At 42.5% G+C, this 22,869-nt stretch overlaps 1 protein-coding gene across 1 annotated transcript; it reads left to right on the top strand.

Annotated features, from left to right (window-relative positions):
* On the top strand, positions 1-22,136 carry FEM1C (fem-1 homolog C). The gene is made up of 2 exons (XM_049771452.1): positions 1-541; positions 17,613-22,136. The coding sequence occupies exons 1-2, from the start codon at positions 1-3 to the stop codon at positions 18,920-18,922; spliced, it is 1,851 nt and encodes a 616-aa protein (XP_049627409.1). The 3' UTR covers positions 18,923-22,136.
* The last annotated feature ends 733 nt before the right edge of the window (positions 22,137-22,869 follow it).

A 22,869-nucleotide genomic window follows, 5' to 3' on the forward strand; every position in this document is an offset into this window, starting at 1 on the left:
ATGGACCTGCAGACGGCCGTGTTCCAGGCGGCGCGCGACGGCAAGCGGCGGCTGCTCGGGCAGCTGCTGGGCCGGCGCTCGCGGGCCGAGGTGGCGGCGCTGACGGGCGCGCGGACGCAGGGCGCCACGCCGCTGCTGGCGGCCGCGCGGCACGGGCACCTGGCGGCCGTGGAGCTGCTGCTGGAGCGCGGCGCGGCCGTGGAGGCGGGCGGCGCCGTGCGCTTCGACGGCGAGACCATCGAGGGCGCGCCGCCGCTCTGGGCCGCCGCGGCCGCCGGCCACCTGCGCGTGGTGCGCGCGCTGCTGGCGCACGGCGCGGCCGTCAACAGCACGACGCTCACCAACTCCACGCCGCTGCGCGCCGCCTGCTTCGACGGCCACCTGGACGTGGTGCGCTGCCTGGTGGAGCACCGCGCCGACCTCGAGGTGTCCAACCGCCACGGCCACACCTGCCTCATGATCGCCTGCTACAAGGGCCACAAGGACATCGCGCGCTTCCTGCTCGAGCGCGGCGCCGACGTCAACCGCAAGAGCGTCAAGGGTGAGCCCGGCTGTCTCTGTGTCTCTGTCTGTCTCTCTCGCCCCTCTCGCCCTCACGATCCGCTCCGCTCGCGCCTCCTCGAAGCCCACCTGGGCCAAGACGAGAGCCGCTTTCCCTGGCCTTGCCTACAAAGGTCCATAAATACAGCGCCCAGGGTCAACCCCAGCCTCCGCACGGCAGGACAGGGGTGCCTTGGAAACGCACCGCTTCCTCCTCCTTTTCGTTGCTCAGGGCTTGGTCCTGGCCCTGCGCTCCCTGCTCCCTGGACGCACGCATACACGCTCCTCTGTGTGCTGGGCATGGCAGTCCCTCCCTGCTCAACGATTCACTGTGTGTTTGGCCACCCTTCCTGACTCTGGGAATCTGGGTCCTGAGTGCTACAGCCTCTTCTGTTGACGTGTGCTTCCCTTGCTCCGGGGTGGTGTCTGCCGACGGCTGGAACGGCCGGGTCACACAGTCGCTATGTTTAACTTTCCAGGAATGCCGAGCTGCTTTTCCAAAGTGTCCGCACCATTTGGCATTCCCGTCAGCGCTGTAGGACGCACGGTTCCACTTCTCCCGTACTGGGACCAGCCTTTGGGGGCTCCTCCCCACCCCACCCTTACTTGGAACACAGTCATCTTCGTGGCTGTGAAATGATGGCTTACTGTGGTTTTGATTCATATTTTTCCTTTCTTGACTTAAACGTGGAAATCGTTACCTATAGCCTTTATGTCACAGACAGGCACTTTCTGGGAAAACAAATGCTCAGGTAACATTGCTTCACATGATTCTCTGTGTTAAGGCGCAGCTTTGTACCTCTTCAGATTATACCCTTTCTCCTACAGCCACAATCAAAGGACAAGTATTGCTCTACCCCCTACCTACCCTATTAGATCCCCCTCATCCCTCCATCTCAGGATTCTGCCATTCTAACTTGAAGGTGTTTGCTTTTATCTGTTCCTTGCTTTTCTCTCCTATTCCCTACACATGAGTGAGATTCTTTATTGTTTTGTTTTTGTTGTTGCTTTGTTTGCTTTTCTGTTTTTGGGCCATACCTGGTGGTGCTCAGGGGTTACTCCTGCCTCTGTGCTCAGAAATCGCGCCTGGCAGGCTCGGGGCACCATATGGGATGCCAGGGATCGAACCTGGGCCTGTCCCAGGTTGGCTGCATGCAACACAAACACCCTACCGCTTTGTAATCGCTCCAGCCCTATTTATTATTTTAGACAGGAAGTTTTATGTCTGTGTGACACGCTGTAAACTAATCGTAAAACTCCATGTCTGCTACAGTCTTTTGTTTTCTTTTTTGGGCCATACTCAGCTGTTCTCAAGGCTTATTTATTCTGTGCTCACTGATCACTCCATGGTGGTGCTTGGGTGTCCTGGGATACAGGGGCTCAAACTCAGGTCAGCTGAGTGTACGGCAAATGCCCTCCTCATTGTACTGTCTTTCTGGCACTTGCCTGTTAAAGTATTTCAAAATAATTTTCTTTTGGGACTATACTAGTGGTAGTCTGGGCTTTGACTCTGCACTCAAGGATCACTCTTGGCTGGTTCCAGAGATCTTCTAGGGTGTCAGGGGTTGAACTTGGATTGGCTACATGCAAGATAAACACCCCACCAACTGCACTATCTGTCATTCCAGTCCCTGCTATAGTGTAAGGGTAACAGGAATGTGAAGTTTTGTACCGGTATCGCTTAACAAGGGCTTTCCTGAGTGAGGCACGGCAGTTGTTACAGTAGAGTGCTTGCCTTGTATACTGTTGCCTCTGGTTCCAACCCCAGCATTCTGTTTGGCCCCTTGAGAATTGCCGGGAGTGATTCTTACTTAGTATCGAACCAGAAGTAAACCCTGAGCATCACCAGTTGTGATCCAAAAACCAACCCCCCCCCCCTAAAAAAAAACACACCCAAATGGTTAATTTGGTTTGGTGTAGCTATTAGATGTTTGCCATATGACATATAGTAAACAGGAAAATAAGGCTTTCTTCTCCTTGTTGCTCTAAGTAACAAGGACCGGTAGATAGGCATCACTAGGATCCTCCCCAAATCAATTGGATTGGAATCTGCAATTTTCTGAAATCCTCTGTTGATTTTGTACCTTAGATTTGGAGAAGCAGCTCTCTCTCTCTGTCTCTGTCTCTCTCTCTCTCTCTCTCTCTCTCTCTCTCTGTCTCTCTCTCACTCTCTATCTCTCTGTCTCTGTCTCTCTCGCACTGTCTCTCTCTCTCTCTCTGTCTCTCTGTCTCTCTGTCTCTCTCTCTCTCTCTCTCTCTCTCTCTCTCTGTTTGAACTCTGATAACTTTAGGAAGTCAGATCCGTTTAAATGGCATCGTTTTAAATTTTGGAGGATTTATAGAACAGTGGAAAGTGTGCTTACCCTGCACACTGTCTCAGTTTCCATCCCTGGCAACCCATACATAGGGTTTCTCAAACCCCACAAGGAGTATCACTGAGCACAGAGCCAGGAGTAATCCATGATCACTGTCTGGTGTCACTGCAAAACAAAACAAAACAAAACAAGTTGATTGTATCTGTTGTTGTGTGACTCAGAAACTCACAGTTCTAATCCCCGGTGACTAAGCAATTGGCCCCAAATTGATTTATATAGACAGTCATATACACACCCCCGACAGACACAAACATACGTTACATTCATATGCTGCTTGAAGTTCCTGTATGATTTAAGCGGAGGTTCCCAACTTACAGTTTCTAATAATAGCAAGTGCCACTGACATGCATCCCAGCTGAGCTTTAGGCCACGACTTCTGCCCCCTCAGTTTCCGTTGTTCCAGCAGCACCCACCAGTATCACCATTTAATAAACACTGGTTTAAGTGGGTGATTGAAAACAGTGCATTTGTAGACAGTTAATTTATTTTTTTATATATTCATGCCCCAAACGTTGAGCTTGACAAGCTGAAGACACTAGAGTCAATTTAATTTTACTCAAAATGGAGGCATGTTTTGGATTTGCTTTTCTTTTTTTTTTTTTTTTTTTGGTTTTTTTTTTTTTGGTTTTGGGGCCACACCCGGCATTGCTCAGAGGTTACTCCTGGCTGTCTGCTCAGAAATAGCTCCTGGCAGGCACGGGGGACCATATGGGACACCGGGATTCGAACCAACCACCTTTGGTCCTGGATCGGCTGCTTGCAAGGCAAACGCCGCTGTGCTATCTCTCCGGGCCCTGGATTTGCTTTTCTATAGTTGAGCATGAATTCTTATTTTTTTTTTTTTTCTATGTGCTTACTAGTATTACAAAATTGCAGGTATTCTTTTTTTTTTGGTTTTTGGTTTTTGGGTTACACCCGGCAGCACTAAGGGGTTACTCTCTTGGCTCTACGCTCAGAAAATCACTCCTGGTAGGCTCGGGGGACCCTATGGGATGCCTGGATTCGAAACACCGTCCTTCTGCATGCAAGGCAAACGTCACACCTCCATGCTCTCTCTCCGGCCCGAAATTGCAGGTACTCTTAAAATTAACAGCAACTTGGACGGGCACTTCAGAAGACAAGAGTCTAAATGACTTAACTCATACAGTTTTCAACCACAGTTGTTCCTCTGTCTTAGAAAGGGTGACCCCCCTGGCTGCTGCCTTGACTGTAAGTGCTGATCTGTGGGGATCTGGAGGTGATGCAGGACAGGTGCTGGTCAGCAGGGAAGGGTGAGTGCTACTTTAGTTGTGAGAGCACTTCCCAAACTTACTTCTCAAAATTTCATTTGTGTGATTGCTGAGCATATGGAGAGTCAACACCGTCTTTCTCATTCTGATGTACAAAAACAAGACATTTTGAGGTTGAGATACAAGATAAAGTGCTGTCATTGTACTTTTTTTTTTTTTTTTTTGGTTTTTGGGCCACACCCGGCGGTGCTCAGGGGGTTACTCCTGGCTGTCTGCTCAGAAATAGCTCCTGGCAGGCACCCAGGATATGGGACACCGGGATTCAAACCAACCACCTTAGGTCCTGGATCGGCTGCTTGCAAGGCAAACACTGCTGTGCTGTCCCTCCGGGCCCACACCCTGTGGCGCCCAGCTCAGGGGTTACTCCTGTCTCTGTGCTCAGAAATTGGGGGACCATATGCGATGCTGGGATTTGAACCTCAGTCCATCCTGTGTTGGTTGCATGCAAGGCAAACGCCTTACTGATGTGCTATTACTTCGGCACCACTTTTGAACTGTTTTTAAAAAGTATTTAGCCTGAGCTAAGTACAGTGGTATGGCGTTTGCCTTGCACATGTTCAGCCCAGGATGGACCTGGGTTTAATCCCTGGCATCCCAGATGGTCCCCCCCAAGCCATCCAGGAAGGATTTCTGAGCACAGAGCCAGGATTAACCCAAGCGCCACCAGTTGTGGCCCCAAAACCGAAGGGGGTGGAAAAAGGTACTTAGCCCAGGGAAAATGTATGCATTGAATCTCTAATAGAATTTAGCACTTTTTTTGGTTGGTTGGTTGGTTGGTTGGTTGGTTGGTTGGTTGGTTGGTTTTGGTCCACACCTGGTGATACTCAGGGTTTACTCCTGGCTCTGCGCTCAAATTGCTCCTGGCTTGGGGGATCGAACTGAACCGTGGTCCATCCTAGGCTAGCTGCGTGCAAGGCAAATGCCCTACCACTTGCACCACTGTGTCTTCCCCTAATTTAGCACCTTTTTTTTTTTTTTTGGTTTTGGTTTTTGGTTCACACCCAGCAGTGCTCAGGGGTTACTCCTGGCTGTACGCTCAGAAATCCGCCCCTGGCAGGCTCGGGGGACCATATGGGACGCCAGGATTTGAACCCACCATCCTTCTGTATTCGAGACAAATGCCCCACCTCCATTCTATCCGGCCCGATTTAGCACATTTTTTAATGCAACGAAACTTATTATAAAATCAATGATCTCGAAAAATTAAATGTTTTTGTTGTGTAACTTAATACAAACTAGTCATAACATACTAATTCCAGTTTAACTTTAATTTCATTCAAGAGTAATTTAATATTCTATTGAAACTGATAGCAAAAAGTTACAGAGAGTAAATAGATTAGTAGAGGGTTTTTGTAGAGTAAGTTGTAGACACTAAATCTGGAGCTGGAACATAAATAGGCCTTTCTTTCTTCCCTCCTCCCTTCCCTTCCTTCCCCGTCCCATTCCCTCCCCTCCCCTCTCCTCTCCTCTCCTCTCCTCGCCTCTTTCCTTCTTTCCCCTCTTCTCTTCTTGCCACATCCAGTGATGCTCCGGCATTACTCTTGGCTCTTTGCACTCAGAAATCACTCCTGGTAGGTTCAGGGATATGGGATAGTGGGGAATGAACCTGGGTATGCCGCTTGCAAGGCAAATAAATGCCTTACCCTCTGTGTTACTGGTCCAGCCCCTAAATAGACATCTTCCAAAATTCTAATTTTAATAATCACAATTAAAATACTGAATTATAATATTCACTTTGGCGAACACAACATTTTCCAAAAACATGAAAACCACACTTTGGTGAACTTTATCTCTAAAATTAAAGTTTAAAATATTTTTTGACTCATTGATTCATTAATCAGTGGCACTTAAGGGCCACTCCTGGGTCTGCACTCAGAAATCGCCCCTGAATGACTTGGGGGTCCTTTTGGGATGCTGGAGATCGAGCCCACGTCCATCCTGGGTTGAACATGGGCAAGGCAAACACCGTACCACTGTACTATTGCCCCAGCGCTTAAACTTGTACTTTTATAAAAGCCTTTGTTTTGGGGGTTTAGAGCGATATATGCATGCTTGCCTGCATGCTACTGATCTGGGTCTGATACCTGGCGTCCCATATGGTACCCTGAGCCCTCTAGGAGTGATTTCTGAGTGCTGAGCTAGGAGTAATACCTGCTTGCCACTGTGTGTGGCCCCAAACCAAAATAACAACAAGGGGGAAAAAATCAACTTACTTGGTCCTCAGAAACGTTTCAGGCCCCCTCTTTCTTGTTGATAATCCGCTGGGTGTGACCCAAAATCCACAAAAAAAGAAAAAGTCAGACATGCACATTAGCTTTAACATTTGAGTAAGTTGCTTTTTGATGTATAAAGAATCTGTGCAGATATGAAAATGATCTGCCAAGCAGTAATGTATACGTGGAGGTATTATATAATATCTGATAGTGGATGCAATGTAGGTACTTCCAGGGTGACTGTTACAGTTATTCATCAGGCTTTCTCAGAATGACAGACTGACATACATACTCCAAAAGTTCTCTTTAAACAGTTTCAAGGGCAAGTCTAAAAGGTGAAGATTAGCCTATTAGAGGGCTGGAGAAATAGCAAAGCAGGTCGGGTGTTTGCCTCGCATGCAGCCAACCCGGGTTCAATCTCCAATACCCCATATGGTCCCCTGAGCCTGCCAGGAGTAATTTCTGAGCACAGAGCCAGGAGTAATCCCTAAGTGCAGCCCGATGTGGCCCCCAAACCAACCAACCAACTAAACACAAGTGTATCACAGAGATAGATGATGGGAGACTTGCGTAAGATGCCTTGGCAGGGTCGGTGCCTCTTATGCCGTGTGTCTTGACCGTGTCTTTGAAATTAGAGTTCGTATTGGTAACTATAGCCCAAAGTTCACATCTTGCACTACTCATTGTTTTGCTTCATTTTATTTTTGGGCCACACCCCACGGTGCCAGGACTTACTGCTGATTACACACAGGGCTGACTTCAGGCAGGTCAAGAATTGAACATAGGTCAACTGCATACAAGGCACGGGCTGTCTGCTGTGCTATCTCTTTATCTCAGAGATTTTTTTGGCATTTTTTCCTTAGAAGAAAACATGAAAGTTTTGTTTGTATGGGGGCTACATCAAATAATGGACATTACTCCTGTACTCTTCTTTTCCATACATTACATTTATCTTCTCTACAGAATTACAAGGGACAATTGTTGAAATTAGGAAAATTTAAAAATGTTTTGATAGTAGGTATTTCCCTTTTCATCATTGTCTACCTTTTATAGTTGGTTCGCTCTATTTTCTCTGGACTTTAGTTCCTGGAACTTGAGATGAGAATAGTTTATTTTACAGCCTCTCCTAGTTTTGCTTTATTTCATCGTGCTTTCCTTTGTGCACCGTCCTGTGTTTTTATTCTTAGTTTATCAGTTCTTTCGTTTAACTACATGAAACTACGTGTAACCTGCCTTTAAAGCCACCCACCAAATTTTCCCCCCTTTTTGGTCATTTTTATTTATTTATCTATTTATTTTTGGTTTTTGGGCCACACCCAGTGGCACCTCAGGGGTCACTGCTGGCTCTATGCTTAGAAATCGCTCCTGGCAGGCACGGGGGACCCTATGGGACGCGGGGATTCAAGCCAATCACCTTAGGTCCTGGATCGGCAGCTTGCAAGGCAAACGCCGCTGTGCTATCTCTCCGGCCCCCATTTTTATTTTTTAAACCTAATTCTCAGTCATTTCTTAATCCTTTTGACTATGCTAAGCATTTTATTTTAAAGTCTGTCTAATAGGTATTATCTAAACTTCGATTGGCCTTTTCTATCACTTTTTTTTGTTTTTTTTTTTGTTTGTTTTTCAGCCACACCCAGTCAGGCTCAGGGGTTACTCCTGTCTATGCGTTCAGAAATCACTCCTGGCTTGGGGACCATATGGGACGCTGGGGATTGAACTGCAGTCTGTCCTAGGCTAGCGTGAGCAAGGCAGACAGATGCCTTACTGCTTGTGACACCACTCTGGCCCCAGTTTTCTATTGTTTTTTTTTTTTTCTTTTTCTGGTTTCTGATTCACACCCGGTGGCGCCCAGGGATTACTCCTGGCAGGCTCGGGGGACCATATGGGATGCTGGGGTTTGAACCACCAGCCTTCTGCATGCAAGGCAAATGTCCTACCTCCATGCTATCTCTCTGCCCCCCCCCCTTTTTTTTTTTGGTTTTTCAGGCCACACTCGTTTGATGCTCAGGGGTTACTCCTGGCTAAGCGCTCAGAAATTGCCCCTGGCTTGGGGGGACCATACGGGACGCTGGGGGATCGAACCGTGGTCCTTCCTTGGCTAGCACTTGCAAGGCAGACACCTTACCTCCAGCGCCACCTCACCGGCCCACCCTTTTCTGTTTTTAAATTTTTATTTTATGTATGTGGTTTTTTTTGGTTTTTAGGTCATATCAGGTAGCGCTCAGGGGTTACACCTGGCTCTACGCTCAGAAATCACTCCTGGCGGGCTCTGGGGACCATATGGCATGCCGGGATTCGAACCACCATCCTTCTGCATGCAAGGCAAACACCCTACCTCCATGCTATCTCTCCGGCCCCCTATGTATGTGTTTTTTGCCCTGATTTCTGTCCATTATTTTGTGTGTGAAGCAAACATGAGCCAAACATGTAAAGGCAGTGAAAAAATAGCCTAAGTCTTAGTATGCTAAAATCTCCCTCTCCATGTATTTGTGTTTTTTTTTTTTTTTTTTTTTTTTTGGTGGGGGGGTCACCTGAGCCTGCCAGGAGCAATTTCTGAGTGTAGAGCCAGGAATAACCCCTGAGCATTGCTGGGTGTGACCCAAAAACAAAACAAAACAAATAAAAGATATAAGGTAGGAATGTTTAAATTACTTTGAACGAATGAACATTTGTGTTCAGTTCTAAACTCCCAGGGTTTGAATATCTTATACAGTATTAAAATGTTGAGTCAGACAACATTCCATTGTAAATCATTGAAATATCTTGGGTCAGAATAAATATAGCCCACGTTAATTAAATAGCTCTCATAGACAGCATTAGAGACTAAACAAAACAAGTTCATGAAGAAATTAAAGTCCTAGTATATGATTACTTTCACTTTTTTTTTTTTTTGGTTTTTGGTTTTTAGGCCACACCTGGTGGCGCTCAGGTATTACTCCTGGCTCTGCACTCGGAAATCATTCCTGGCAGGCTTGGGGGACCATATGGGATGCAGGTTTGTCCCGGGTCGGCCTGGTGCAAGGCAAATGCCCTACTGCTCTTGGCAGGTTCCGGGAACCATATGGGATACCTGGGATTGAACCCGGGTCCATTCTAGGTTGGCCAAGTGTCCTACCACTGTGCTATCTCTCCAGCCCCTACTTTCACTTTTTTGGCTGTTAGTTGCAAAGCACATTAGTTATGTCAAGTTTTTAGGTTTAAGCTGCTTTCCAGGGCTTACGCTAAGTCAGGGGTCTCCAAGGCCACTCCCATGCTTCCTTAGAGGGTGACTCACTGTATAATTATACTCACAGCTAACATTTATGGCAGTGATGTAATAGGACATGCAGCTGGATCACAAGGGAGGAAGGCACACATTTGGTCTGCAGGAATTTATGCCCAGCTCTTTTTATTTTTGCTCTCTTCTTTTCGCCATAGTAACATAAATACATGTGTGAAATGGTTCTACACAGGGAAACCCATTGGAGACTCTGCACCTAAGATATATATATATCTTTTTTTAATTAGGGGCTTGCCACATGGAAGCACTCTTTGTTGAGCACATATCCCAGAATTCCAAGGGAAAATAGGTCTTCATTATAAACTGTATTGTTTGTACACTGAAGGCACATTGAAACACCGTTGTCATTTAGGGGAAGTTTTTTCACTTGGAACTGTTCACCACTGGAGTTCCAGATGCCCACACAGGACCCTTCTATACACAGGTCTTTCTAAGTGCAGTGACTCTTCTATGCACATGCCTGAAATGACTCACACAACAAACATAACAACAAATATAAATGTCAGAATGCCATAGGTTGAATTTTTTTTTTGTTTTTTTTTTTGTTTTTTTTTTTTTTTTTAACACCACCCATCACCAGTGCAACATTCCCATCACCAATGTCCCAAGTCTCCCTCCTCCCCACCCGACCCCCGCCTGTACTCTAAACAGGTTCTCAATTTCCCTCATACATTCTCATTATTAGGACAGTTCAAAATGTAGTTATTTATCCAACTAAACTCATCACTCTTTGTGATGAGCTTCCTGAGGTGAGCTGGAACTTCCAGCTCTTTTCTCTTTTGTGTCTGAAAGTTATTATTGCAAGAATGTCTTTCATTTTTCTTAAAACCCATAAATGTGTGAGACCATTCTGCGTTTTTCTCTCTCTCTCTGACTTATTTCACTCAGCATAATAGATTCCGTGTACATCCATGTATAGGAAAATTTCATGACTTCATCTCTCCTGACAGCTGCATAATATTCCATTGTGTATATGTACCACAGTTTCTTTAGCCATTCGTCTGTTGAAGGGCATCTTGGTTGTTTCCAGAGTCTTGCTATGGTAAAGAGTGCTGCAATGAATATAGGTGTAAGGAAGGGGTTTTTGTATTGTATTTTTGTGTTCCTACGGTATATTCCTAGGAGTGGTATAGCTGGATCGTATGGGAGCTCGATTTCCAATTTTTGGAGGAATCTCCATATCGCTTTCCATAAAGGTTGAACTAGACGGCATTCCCACCAGCAGTGGATAAGAGTTCCTTTCTCCCCACATCCCCGCCAACACTGTTTATTCTCATTCTTTGTGATGTGTGCCATTCTCTGTGGTGTGAGGTGGTATCTCATCGTTGTTTTGATTTGCATCTCCCTGATGATTAGTGATGTGGAGCACTTTTTCATGTGTCTTTTGGCCATGTGTATTTCTTCTTTGTCAAAGTGTCTGTTCATTTCTTCTCCCCATTTTTTGATGGGATTAGATGTTTTTTTCTTGTAAAGTTCTGTCAGTGCCTTGTATATTTTGGAGATTAGCCCCTTATCTGATGGGTATTGGGTGAATAGTTTCTCCCACTCAGTGGGTGGCTCTTGTATCTTGGGCACTATTTCCTTTGAGGTGCAGAAGCTTCTCAGCTTAATATATTCCCATCTGTTAATTTCTGCTTTCACTTGCTTGGAGAGTGCAGTTTCTTCCTTGAAGATGCCTTTAGCCTCAATGTCCTGGAGTGTTTTACCTACGTATTGTTCTATATATCTTATGGTTTTGGGGCTGATATCGAGGTCTTTAATCCATTTGGATTTTACCTTCGTACATGATGTTAGCTGGGGGTCTAAGTTCAATTTTTTGCAAGTGGCTACCCAGTTTTGCCAACACCACTTGTTGAAGAGGCTTTCTTTGTTCCATTTAGGATTTTTTGCTCCTTTATCAAAAATTAGATGATTGTATGTCTGGGGAACATTCTCTGAGTATTCAAGCTTATTCCACTGATCTGAGGGCCTGTCTTTATTCCAATACCATGCTGTTTTGATAACTATTGCTTTGTAGTAAAGTTTAAAGTTGGGGAAAGTAATTCCTCCCATATTCTTTTTCCCAATGATTGCTTTAGCTATTCGAGGGTGTTTATTGTTCCAAATAAATTTCAAAAGTGCCTGGTCCACTTCTTTGAAGAATGTCATGGGTATCTTTAGGGGGATCGCATTAAATCTGTACAGTGCTTTGGGGAGTATTGCCATTTTAATGATGTTAATCCTGCCAATCCATGAGCAGGGTATATGCTTCCATTTCCGCGTGTCCTCTCTTATTTCTTGGAGCAGAGTTTTATAGTTTTCCTTGTATAGGTCCTTCACATTTTTAGTCAAGTTGATTCCAAGATATTTGAGTTTGTGTGACACTATAGTGAATGGAGTTGTTTTCTTAATGTCCATTTCTTCCTTATTAGTATTGGTGTATAGGAAGGCCATTGATTTTTGTGTGTTAATTTTGTAGCCTGCCACCTTGCTATATGAGTCTATTGTTTCTAGAAGCTTTTTGATAGAGTCTTTGGGGTTTTCTAAGTAGAGTATCATGTCATCTGCAAACAGTGAGAGCTTGACTTCTTCCTTTCCTATCTGGATTCCCTTGATATCCTTTTCTTGCCTAATCGCTATAGCGAGTACTTCCAGTGCTATGTTGAATAGGAGTGGTGAGAGAGGACAGCCTTGTCTTGTGCCAGAATTTAGAGGAAAGGCTTTCAGTTTTTCTCCATTGAGGACAATATTTGCCTCTGGCTTGTGGTAGATGGCCTTAACTATATTGAGAAAGGTTCCCTCCATTCCCATCTTGCTGAGAGTTTTGATCAAGAATGGGTGTTGGACGTTGTCAAATGCTTTCTCTGCGTCGATTGATATGATCATGTGATTTTTATTTTTCTTGCTGTTGATGTTGTGTATTATGTTGATAGATTTACGGATGTTAAACCAGCCTTGCATTCCTGGAATGAAACCTACTTGATCGTAGTGGATGATCTTCTTAATGAGGCATTGAATCCTATTTGCCAGGATTTTGTTGAAGATCTTTGCATCTGCATTCATCAGCGATATTGGTCTGTAATTTTCTTTTTTCGTAGCATCTCTGTCTGGTTTAGGTATCAAGGTAATGTTGGCTTCATAAAAGCTATTTGGAAGTTTTCCTGTTTTTTCAATTTCATGAAAGAGTCTTGCCAGGAGTGGTAGTAGTTCCTCTTGAAAGGTTTGAAAGAATTCATTAGTAAATCCATCTGGGCCTGGGCTTTTGTTTTTGGGCAGACATTTGATTACTTTCTTAATTTCCTCAATAGTAATGGGTGTGTTTAGATATGCTACATCCTCTTCATTCAATCGTGGAAGATTATAAGATTCCAAAAATTTATCCATTTCTTCCAGGTTTTCATTTTTAGTGGCATAGAGTTTCTCAGAGTAGTTTCTGATTACCCTTTGAATCTCTACCATATCAGTAGTGATCTCTCCTTTTTCATTCCTAATACGAGTTATCAAGTTTCTCTCTCTTTCTTTCTTTGTTAGTTTTGCCAGTGGTCTATCAATCTTGTTTATTTTTTCAAAGAACCAACTTCTGCTTTCGTTGATCTTTTGGATGGTTTTTCTGGTTTCCACTTCATTGATTTCTGCTCTCAGCTTTGTTATTTCCTTCTGCCTCCCTATTTTTGGATCCTTTTGTTGAGCACTTTCTAATTCTATGAGCTGCGTCATTAAGCTATTCAGGTATGCCCCTTCTTCTTTCCTGATGTGTGCTTGCAAAGCTATAAATTTTCCTCTCAGTACTGCTTTTGCTGTGTCCCATAGGTTCTGATAAATTGTGTCTCCATTGTCATTTGTTTTCAGGAAGGTTTTGATTTCCTCTGATTTCATCTCGGACCCACTGATTATTCAGTATGAGGCTATTTAACTTCCAGGTGTTAAAATTTTTCTTCTGTGTCCCTTTGTAGTTTATATATAATTTCAGGGCTTTGTGGTCAGCAAAGGCAGCCTGCAAAATTTCTATCCTCTTGATATTATGGAGATATGTTTTGTGTGCTAACATGTAGTCTATCCTAGAGAATGTCCCATGTACATTAGAGAAAAATGTGTATCCAGGCTTCTGGGGGTGGAGTGTCCTGTATATATCTACTAGGCCTCTTACTTCCATTTCTCTCCTCAGGTCTAGTATATTCTTGTTGGGTTTCAGTCTGGTTGACCTGTCTAGTGTTGACAATGCCGTGTTGAGGTCTCCCACAATTATTGTGTTGTTATTGATATTATTTTTCAGATTTGTCAACAGTTGTATTAAATATTTTGCTGGCCCCTCATTCGGTGCATATATGTTTAGGAGGGTGATTTCTTCCTGCTGTACATATCCCTTGATTAATACAAAATGTCCATCTTTGTCCCTTACAACTTTCCTAAGTATAAAGTTTGCATCATCTGATATTAATATGGCCACTCCTGCTTTTTTTTGGGTGTTGTTTGCTTGGATGATTTTCCTCCAGCCTTTTATTTTGAGTCTATGTTTGTTCTGACTATTCAGGTGCGTTTCTTGTAGGCAGCAGAAGGTTGGATTGAGTTTTTTGATCCATTTAGCCACTCTGTGTCTCTTAACTGGTGCATTTAGTCCATTGACATTGAGAGAAAGAATTGTCCTGGGAGTTAGTGCCATCTTTATATTAAAGTTTGGTGTGTCTGTTGGTAAGCCTTGTCTTAAAGTATGCCATTCAGTTTTTCTTTTAAGAATGGTTTTGAGTCTGTGAAGTTTTTGAGCTGTTGTTTGTCTGTGAAACTATGTATTGTTCCTTCAAACCTGAAAGTGAGTTTTGCTGGGTGCAGTATTCTAGGCGAAGCATTTATTTCATTGAGTTTTGTCACTATGTCCCACCACTGCCTTCTGGTCTTGAGTGTTTCTGGTGACAGGTCTGCAGTAAATCTCAAGGATGTTCCCTTAAATGTAATTTCTCTTTTCGATCTTGCTGCTTTCAGAATTCTGTCTCTATCTATGGGATTCGTCATTGTGACTAGGATGTGTCTTGGGGTGTTTTTTCTGGGGTCTCTTTTAGTTGGCACTCTTCGGGCATGCAGGATTTGATCACATGTATTCATTATCTCTGGTAGTTTCTCTTTAAGGATGTTCTTGACTGTTGATTCTTCCCGGAGATTTTCTTCCTGAGTCTCTGGGACTCCAATGATTCTTAAGTTGTTTCTGTTGAGCTTATCATAGACTTCTATTTTCATCTGTTCCCATTCTTTGAGTAATTTTTCCATTGTTTGATCATTTGCTTTGAGGCTTTTTTCCAATTTCTTCTGCTGTATGTAATTGTTATGTATCTCATCTTCCAGTGTACTGATTCTATCCTCAGCTGCTGTTAACCTGTGGGAAATCTCAAACATGTTTTTCTTCAATTCATCTACTGAGTTTCTCAGACCTGTTATTTGATCTGAAATTTCCGTTTGGAGTTTTCTCATTTCTATCTTCATATTCTCCTGATTCTTTTTAGTTTTCTCTTCTATACTTTGTTTGAGTTCTTTGAACATGTTCCATATTGCAACTCTAAACTCCTTATCTGAGAGACTGACTAGGTGGTTGATCATGTTCAAGTCATCAGAGTTGCCATCTTCATTCTCTATGTCTGGCACTGGCCCATGTTGTTTCCCCATTGTCACACTAGTACTGCGTGTTTTTCTACGTGTTGTGATTGTATTCATTGGCTAAATGCTGTGCACCGTCGCGAAGGGGAGCGGAGCAACGGTGCTCCTCTGGCTTCTCCCTTTCTGGGCGTGTCGACTCACCTCCACGGAAGGCTCACAGGAAGGCAGGCTGGCAGATGGGCCGCACCCAGGATGAAATCAGGCCAAAAATGCAGGACAGCAGAGTAGAGAGGCAGAATGGTGCTGGCATCTGAGATCCAGCGAAGTTCAGTGGCTCCTCCCTTTCTGGGCGTGTCGACTCACCTCCACGGAAGGCTCACGGGAAGGCAGACTCCCCGGAAAGTTCACAGGAAGGCAGGCTGGCTGATGAGCCGCACCAAGGGTGAAATCAGGCCGAAAATGCAGGACAGCAGAGTAGAGAGGCAGAAGGGTGCTGGCATCTGAGATCCAGCAGAGTTCGGTCGGTTGAATTTTTTTTGATAATTAGTAAACTACTTAGTCTTTAATTTTGGTTGCTAAAATACTCAAGTGAGTATAATGCTTTACTTAATATGTTTTATCAGACTTTTACTAATGTGCCATTGCCTTTGTCAGTTTTAATCTATGCGTGGGAAGAACAGGACAGTGTTAGAACATTTAGTACATCTAAAAAAAATGTTTAAAAAATAAATTACAATAGGAAATAATCCATTATAAAAGGACACTTCAGATGTCTCCTTTTAAAGTTCATACCAAACCACCTACTTATTTTTCTGATATCATTAGACTTGTTTTTCTCATTGAGAAAAGTACTTTGATCAAGAATTTTAGGGCCCAGGGGCCGGGCGGTGGCGCTGGAGGTAAGGTGCCTGCCTTGCCTGTGCTAGCCTAGGACGGACCAATCGCGGTTCGATCCCCCGGTGTCCCATATGGTCCCCCAAGCCAGGAGTGACTTCTGAGCACATAGCCAGGAGTAACCCCTGAGCGTCACCGGGTGTGGCCCAAAAACCAAAAAAAAAAAGAATTTTAGGGCCTGGAGAGATAGCACAGCGGCTTTTGCCTTGCAAGCATGGACCAAAGGTGGTTGGTTCGAATCCCGGTGTCCCATATGGTCCCCTGTGCCTGCCAGGAGCTATTTCTGAGCAGATAGCCAGGAGTAACCCCTGAGCACTGCTGGGTGTGACCCAAAAACAAAAACAAAAACAAAAACAAAAAAAAAAAAGAATTTTAACAATTGCTTGTTCACTTGGCAATTAGATTACAAATTAATTTCTCATACTTTTAGATTCAGTTCAATTTTAGATATTATTGGACTCATCTGCTCATTTAAAAATTTAAGTGACTTGGGGCCGGAGAGATAGCATGGAGGTAAGGCATTTGCTTTTCATGCAGAAGGTCATTGGTTCAAATCCCAACATCCCATATGCACCCCCCCACCCCCCCACCCCCCCCCACGCCCCCCACCCACCCCCACCCACCCACCCCCCACCCCCCCCCCCCCCCCCCCCCCCGAGCCTGCCAGGAGCGATTTCTGAGCATAGAGCCAGGAGTAACCCCTGAGCGCTGCCGGGTGTGACCCGAAAACCAAAAGAAAAAAAAATTTTTTAAGTGACTCAGTACAACTATGAATAGCTGGTTAATTTCATTTATCTGTTTCTGGTCAGAAAATCTTTTTTTTTTTTTTTTTTTTTTTGGTTTTTGGGCCACACCCATTTGACGCTCAAGGGTTACTCCTGGCTATGCGCTCAGAAATCGCCCCTGGCTTGGGGGACCATATGGGACACCGGGTGATCGAACCGTGGTCCGTCCTACGCTAGTGCTTGCAAGGCAGACACCTTACCTCTAGTGCCACCTTCCTGGCCCATTGTTTCTAGTCAGGAAATCTTTACTTGAAAACCTTGTTAAAAGTACCTTGAAGCAGTGCCTTTAGATGTATTTTCATGCCTAATTTGGTCATTGCATTTATTTAGCATTTGTTCATTTATTTACTCACATTTTCACACATTTGGCCACACTGCGTGGTGCTCCTGGCTTTGTGCTCAGATAACCATGTAGAATGAGGGGGATCAAACCTGCAAGGCAAATGCCTACCCGCTGTGCTATTGCTCTGGCCTTGCTTAGTAAATACTTTCATCACTGCAGTCATTGTGTTAGAGTTTTAGGTGCTGAAGTCTTTCTCTTTTATAATCAAATTTAAATATGCTCAGTTTGGAATTTCTGCTTTTCCTAGGGTTTAAAGTTTATACAGTTTATTACATGGCATCCTGATCCTTCCAAATATGTTATCTTTTCTTTTTTTTTTCCTTTCCCTAAGGTAATACTGCATTGCATGATTGTGCAGAATCTGGAAGTTTGGACATCATGAAGATGCTTCTTATGTATTGTGCCAAGATGGAAAAGGATGGTTATGGAATGACACCCCTTCTTTCAGCAAGTGTGACTGGTCACACAAATATTGTGGATTTTCTGACTCACCATGCACAAACCAGCAAGACTGAACGGATCAATGCTTTAGAGCTTCTGGGAGCAACATTTGTAGACAAAAAAAGAGATCTGCTGGGGGCTTTAAAATATTGGAAAAAGGCAATGAATATGAGGTACAGTGATAGGACTAATGTAATTAGCAAACCAGTTCCACAGACACTAATAATGGCTTATGATTATGCCAAGGAGGTAAACAGTGCCGAAGAGCTAGAAGGTCTTATTGCTGATCCCGATGAGATGAGAATGCAGGCACTATTAATTAGAGAACGTATTCTTGGTCCTTCTCATCCCGATACCTCGTACTATATTAGATATAGAGGCGCTGTCTATGCAGACTCTGGAAATTTCAAACGATGCATCAACCTGTGGAAATACGCTTTGGAAATGCAGCAAAACAATTTGGACCCTCTAAGCCCAATGACTGCCAGCAGCTTATTATCTTTTGCAGAACTGTTTTCTTTTATGCTACAGGATAGGGCTAAAGGCCTGCTGGGTACCACTGTTACATTTGATGATCTTATGGGCATCCTGTGCAAAAGTGTCCTTGAAATAGAACGAGCTATCAAGCAAACCCAGTGTCCGGCTGACCCATTACAGTTGAATAAGGCACTTTCCATCATTTTGCACTTAATATGTTTGTTAGAAAAAATACCTTGTACTCTAGATCAGGACCACTTCAAAAAACAGACTATCTACAGGTTTCTTAAGCTGCATCCGAGGGGCAAAAACGACTTCAGCCCTCTCCATCTGGCTGTGGACAAGAATACTACCTGTGTTGGGAGGTACCCTGTTTGTAAATTTCCGTCTCTGCAAGTGACTGCGATACTGATCGAGTGCGGTGCTGATGTGAATGTCAGAGACTCGGATGACAACAGTCCCCTACATATCGCTGCTCTCAACAACCATCCAGACATCATGAATCTCCTTATTAAGTCAGGTGCACACTTTGATGCCACAAACTTGCACAAGCAAACTGCTAGTGACTTGCTGGATGAGAAGGAAATAGCTAAAAATCTGATCCAGCCCATCAATCATACCACATTGCAGTGTCTCGCTGCTCGAGTCATAGTGAATCATAGGATTTATTACAAAGGGCATATCCCAGAAAAGCTAGAGACCTTTGTTTCACTTCATAGATGATAATTTGACTGTGTTTTAGCACTGTTAAAGCACGAATTCGTAACAGTTGTTTCATGAATGAGCACTGTTGTGATAACACCAGCATTCATTGAGCTTGACATCATTGTGCTCTCATTGGCTTTCTAGCATTCTAAGCATAAAATTGACAGGATTGGTTTCCCAGTATTTAATATAAATGTACCATATATTATATTGTTTGTAAATTACTAAGAAATGTAATGTCATTCAAATTTCTAAAATGGTCTGCCAAAGGCTTACCCATTCTGGTTGTTTGCTCTTGGGTGTTGGGGACAGTTACTAATTTTTCAGCAGTGTCTTTATACTTCACTGGTTTGTGGATTTTATACAAAAGGAAGGTTTCATTCTGCTTTTCAGTTCTCTTTAGGCTTCTCTCCCTGTTTCGGCTTTCCTCCTACCCTTTTCTACTTAAAATAACCTTTTCCCCCTTTTGACCCATGCTAGATGATACAAACTCTATGGACTTGTAACCATTTGCAGTTACCATAAGTGCTTTATCTTCTCTATGCACAGGCTTAAACTTGACTGTTGTATGTTAGCGTATTTTCTATGCAGCAGATGGTCAACTTCAACCCAAAACACTGTTGAGTTGTTACTAAGTTCATTTTATAAAAGTACTCTTTTTGTAGCATGAGAGACTTTTCAGAGAGCTATGTGAGTCAACTAGTGACCTGAGCTCAGCCTTTTTTGGTTTTTCCTCACATCTGAGGTTTCTCTCTCTGATCCACCAAAATTAATTGTGTGCTAAATTTGGGTAACAAATCTAGCTCATTAACCCAGTTGAAATTTAGGTCTGTCATTTTAATAATATCATGCAGTAAGAGGAAGCATTGTGATAAAGTGACCCAGCTTTCATACTGCATCAGCATTGTCCTGCTTGTGCTGATGAGTGATTTGGTGTTGAGCATCCTCTTCAATTTAACCTCAGAGTTTATCACACAGCTTAGTGAGTCACATGGAAATATTCAGTAATTGGAATGCAAATCACTTTTTGTTACAAAGAAAGAGCTGAAGCATGTCAGTGGCATGATGCTTGCCAAGCCAGATCTAGGCCTCTAGGATAATTAAAGCATTTTAGTACGCAATTTACTACCTTAATATCAAAGGTCAGTAACGGTGTTCTTTCTTTCTTCAAGCTTTACCTTTAAAAATAACTTGCATGAATTACTTTGCTCTCAGTTATTTGTCACTATCGTTAACATAAAAGGTTGCAGTGCTTCTATTCCTTTACTAAAATTTAACTTCTTTTTCCTTTTTTCATTTAAAAATAAAAAAAAAATCGCTTTGCTAATGCCACAGAAAGGGCTCTTTTAACTTAAAAGCTAAGTGAAAAGTACTAAAAAAGATTCAGGTAATTCTCATTCAGCACTTTATTGTTATTCAGAATAAAATTTATGATGGCATGTTTGCCCTGCAAATGTCTTAATGAAATTGTTCTGAATAAAAGCTCCTTATTGATTTGAGAAAAACTCAAGTTTACCTTGTAAGTTTAATTAGCTGTATTACTTGGATTTTCGAGTCAGCTTTTATTTTGAGGGTTGATGAAGTATTATTTAGGAGTAGTCATAGCACTCAGGCTTATCTTCAACTTTGTTCAGAAAAAACTAACAATGACATGTAAAAGTAAAATTAGACTTTCTGCTTAAATACTGCAGTTTAATAGTTCTCTTGCTCATTTTATTAGGTTGTAAATTTAATCTCACCGTGAAAAAGGCAAGTTGGATATAAAACATTTGTTTTCCAACTTTTGATGAAATTTTAATCTTATTTACCAGGCGAAATTTCTTACATTATATAAAAAAAAATAACTTGATTTAGATAACTACTTAAAAGTAGCAGCTGTCAAAATTTTGCCTCTAACTTGTGGAATGAATGAAAGTTACTTTAAAGTAAAAATAACATGAGTTATTTTAAAGTTAAAAAAAAAAAAGATAAGAAAGAATGTTTGACAAGTATAGTAAATTAGTTGACCAGTGTTTTTTGGGTAAAAGATGAATTATTGGATTTCTTATATGATAAACGATTTTTCCCCTTTATTAGGAGAGGGGAAGGAACGGAAGGTTTTACATACTGTTCTAAAACAAGGTACATATATTATTACAGATGAAGTTGAATTGAGCATCTCTAGTATAAATAATTTTTTTACAAAGCGTTTTCATTTATGGAAAGTAGGTAACATAGGACTGTTTCATGAGCTTGATAATGAAAATGCTTCACTTTGATTAGGATACATTTCCTTGCTACTTGCTATCTCCTCGGATTATTGTACACTCTTGAAAAAACTCTAATAACTGAATTATCCCACGGCTATATATAGCTTGAGACACTTGGTTATTAAAAAACCGCAGACATTTGTTCAGGCCTTGATTAGAAAGTATTCTCAAATTTGTCATATGACTGTATCAAACATTTAAATTTATGGGGCTTTTTCTTAACTACTGTAAGCAACTTAGTGTTTAATGAACAATTTGGACTCAGTTGAGTCAAACCTACGTAACCCATAGCATGGTGATGTTGGAATTAATGTGTAAGTTTGAATAACATTTCTACCCAAAAACCACTTATAACTTGCTGAATATTAGGTGTTCCACTGTGTATTTCTATAAAAGAGATGGACATTTGAATCATTAGATACCAATCTATAAAGACAAGTGGACTATAGACGTTAAAAATCATCACTTTACTATCCAGTAATCTGACAGGGGTATAAGCTCATAGGTTGTCCATTAATTTTTAGCAGTTAAGTGATTGCTCACAACAGAACAACCATCATGTACAATATTGTAGAGAATCTCATCTTCTGTGACTTGGGGAGATTGTTTATATTTGAAAAAAACTTAAATGATACTACTCAGGAGAAATGTTAGGGTGAATTGGGCAGGTAATCCTTATAGTTCTAAATGGCTTTTTTTTCAGGATGTGAGCTGGACGAGATAGTAACCATATTATAGCTATAACCAGGAGCATTATTATTTGAAATTTGAACTGTTTTAGGAAGCTAAATTAATTGGTCATCATACCCTCCTCCCACATATCAGTGAATAACTAATTTCTCCCTTTTGTCAGTTCCCATTGCGTGTCTTTCAAAAGAAGTCCTGTATTCAGATGCTGGCCGATAAATTGTCACACACTGGAAAATGATATGCCACAGCATTCATTGTAAAGTTTAATAAAATTCAATTTGCATCAAATATAAGTGTGTTCTTTTTTTTTTTTTTTTTTTTTTTGGTTTTTGGGTCACACCTGGCAGTGCTCAGGGGTTATTCCTGGCTCCAGGCTCAGAAATTGCTCCTGGCAGGCACAGGGGACCATATGGGGCGCCGGGATTCGAACCGATGACCTCCTGCATGAAAGGCAAACGCCTTACCTCCATGCTATCTCTCCGGCCCCATAAGTGTATTCTTAACTTTTTTGTGTCAGGCTCACACTCAGCAGTGCTCAGAACTTCTTCCTGGCTGAGTGCTAAGGGATCACTCCTGGTGGGCTCAGGGTACCAGGGTTTGAATCCAAGTCAACCTTTTGAAAGGTACCTAGGTGCCTTACCTGCTGCTGTACTCTTGCTGATCCTTTTATTTTTCTGGTTTACTCCTAGCAGTGTTTGGGGACTGTTTGATGCCAGGGATCAAATCAGGACCTCTCTCGTGCTTAAGCCCCTAAAGCTAGCTCCCCAGCTCCTTACTAAAATATTTGATTCATCTTAACCTAGTATGTGTAATAGTGGACTTATGTTCAAAAATACCAACTAATTGGTAGTTTACAGTCAATTAGAATATGAGAGAACATTTATTCTTTAGTGTAACAGTTTTTCAAGGTACATTTTCAAATTTTTAGTAAATTTCTAGAAAAGCTCATTGAAGATACAGGAAGACTTTTGTTGTTAAATCTAAGGGATGGTTTTGTTTTGGTTTTATGTTCATGGTGCTTAGGAA

Source organism: Suncus etruscus, chromosome 4 (assembly GCF_024139225.1).
Source record: "Suncus etruscus isolate mSunEtr1 chromosome 4, mSunEtr1.pri.cur, whole genome shotgun sequence".
NCBI classification, from domain to species: Eukaryota; Metazoa; Chordata; class Mammalia; order Eulipotyphla; family Soricidae; genus Suncus; species Suncus etruscus.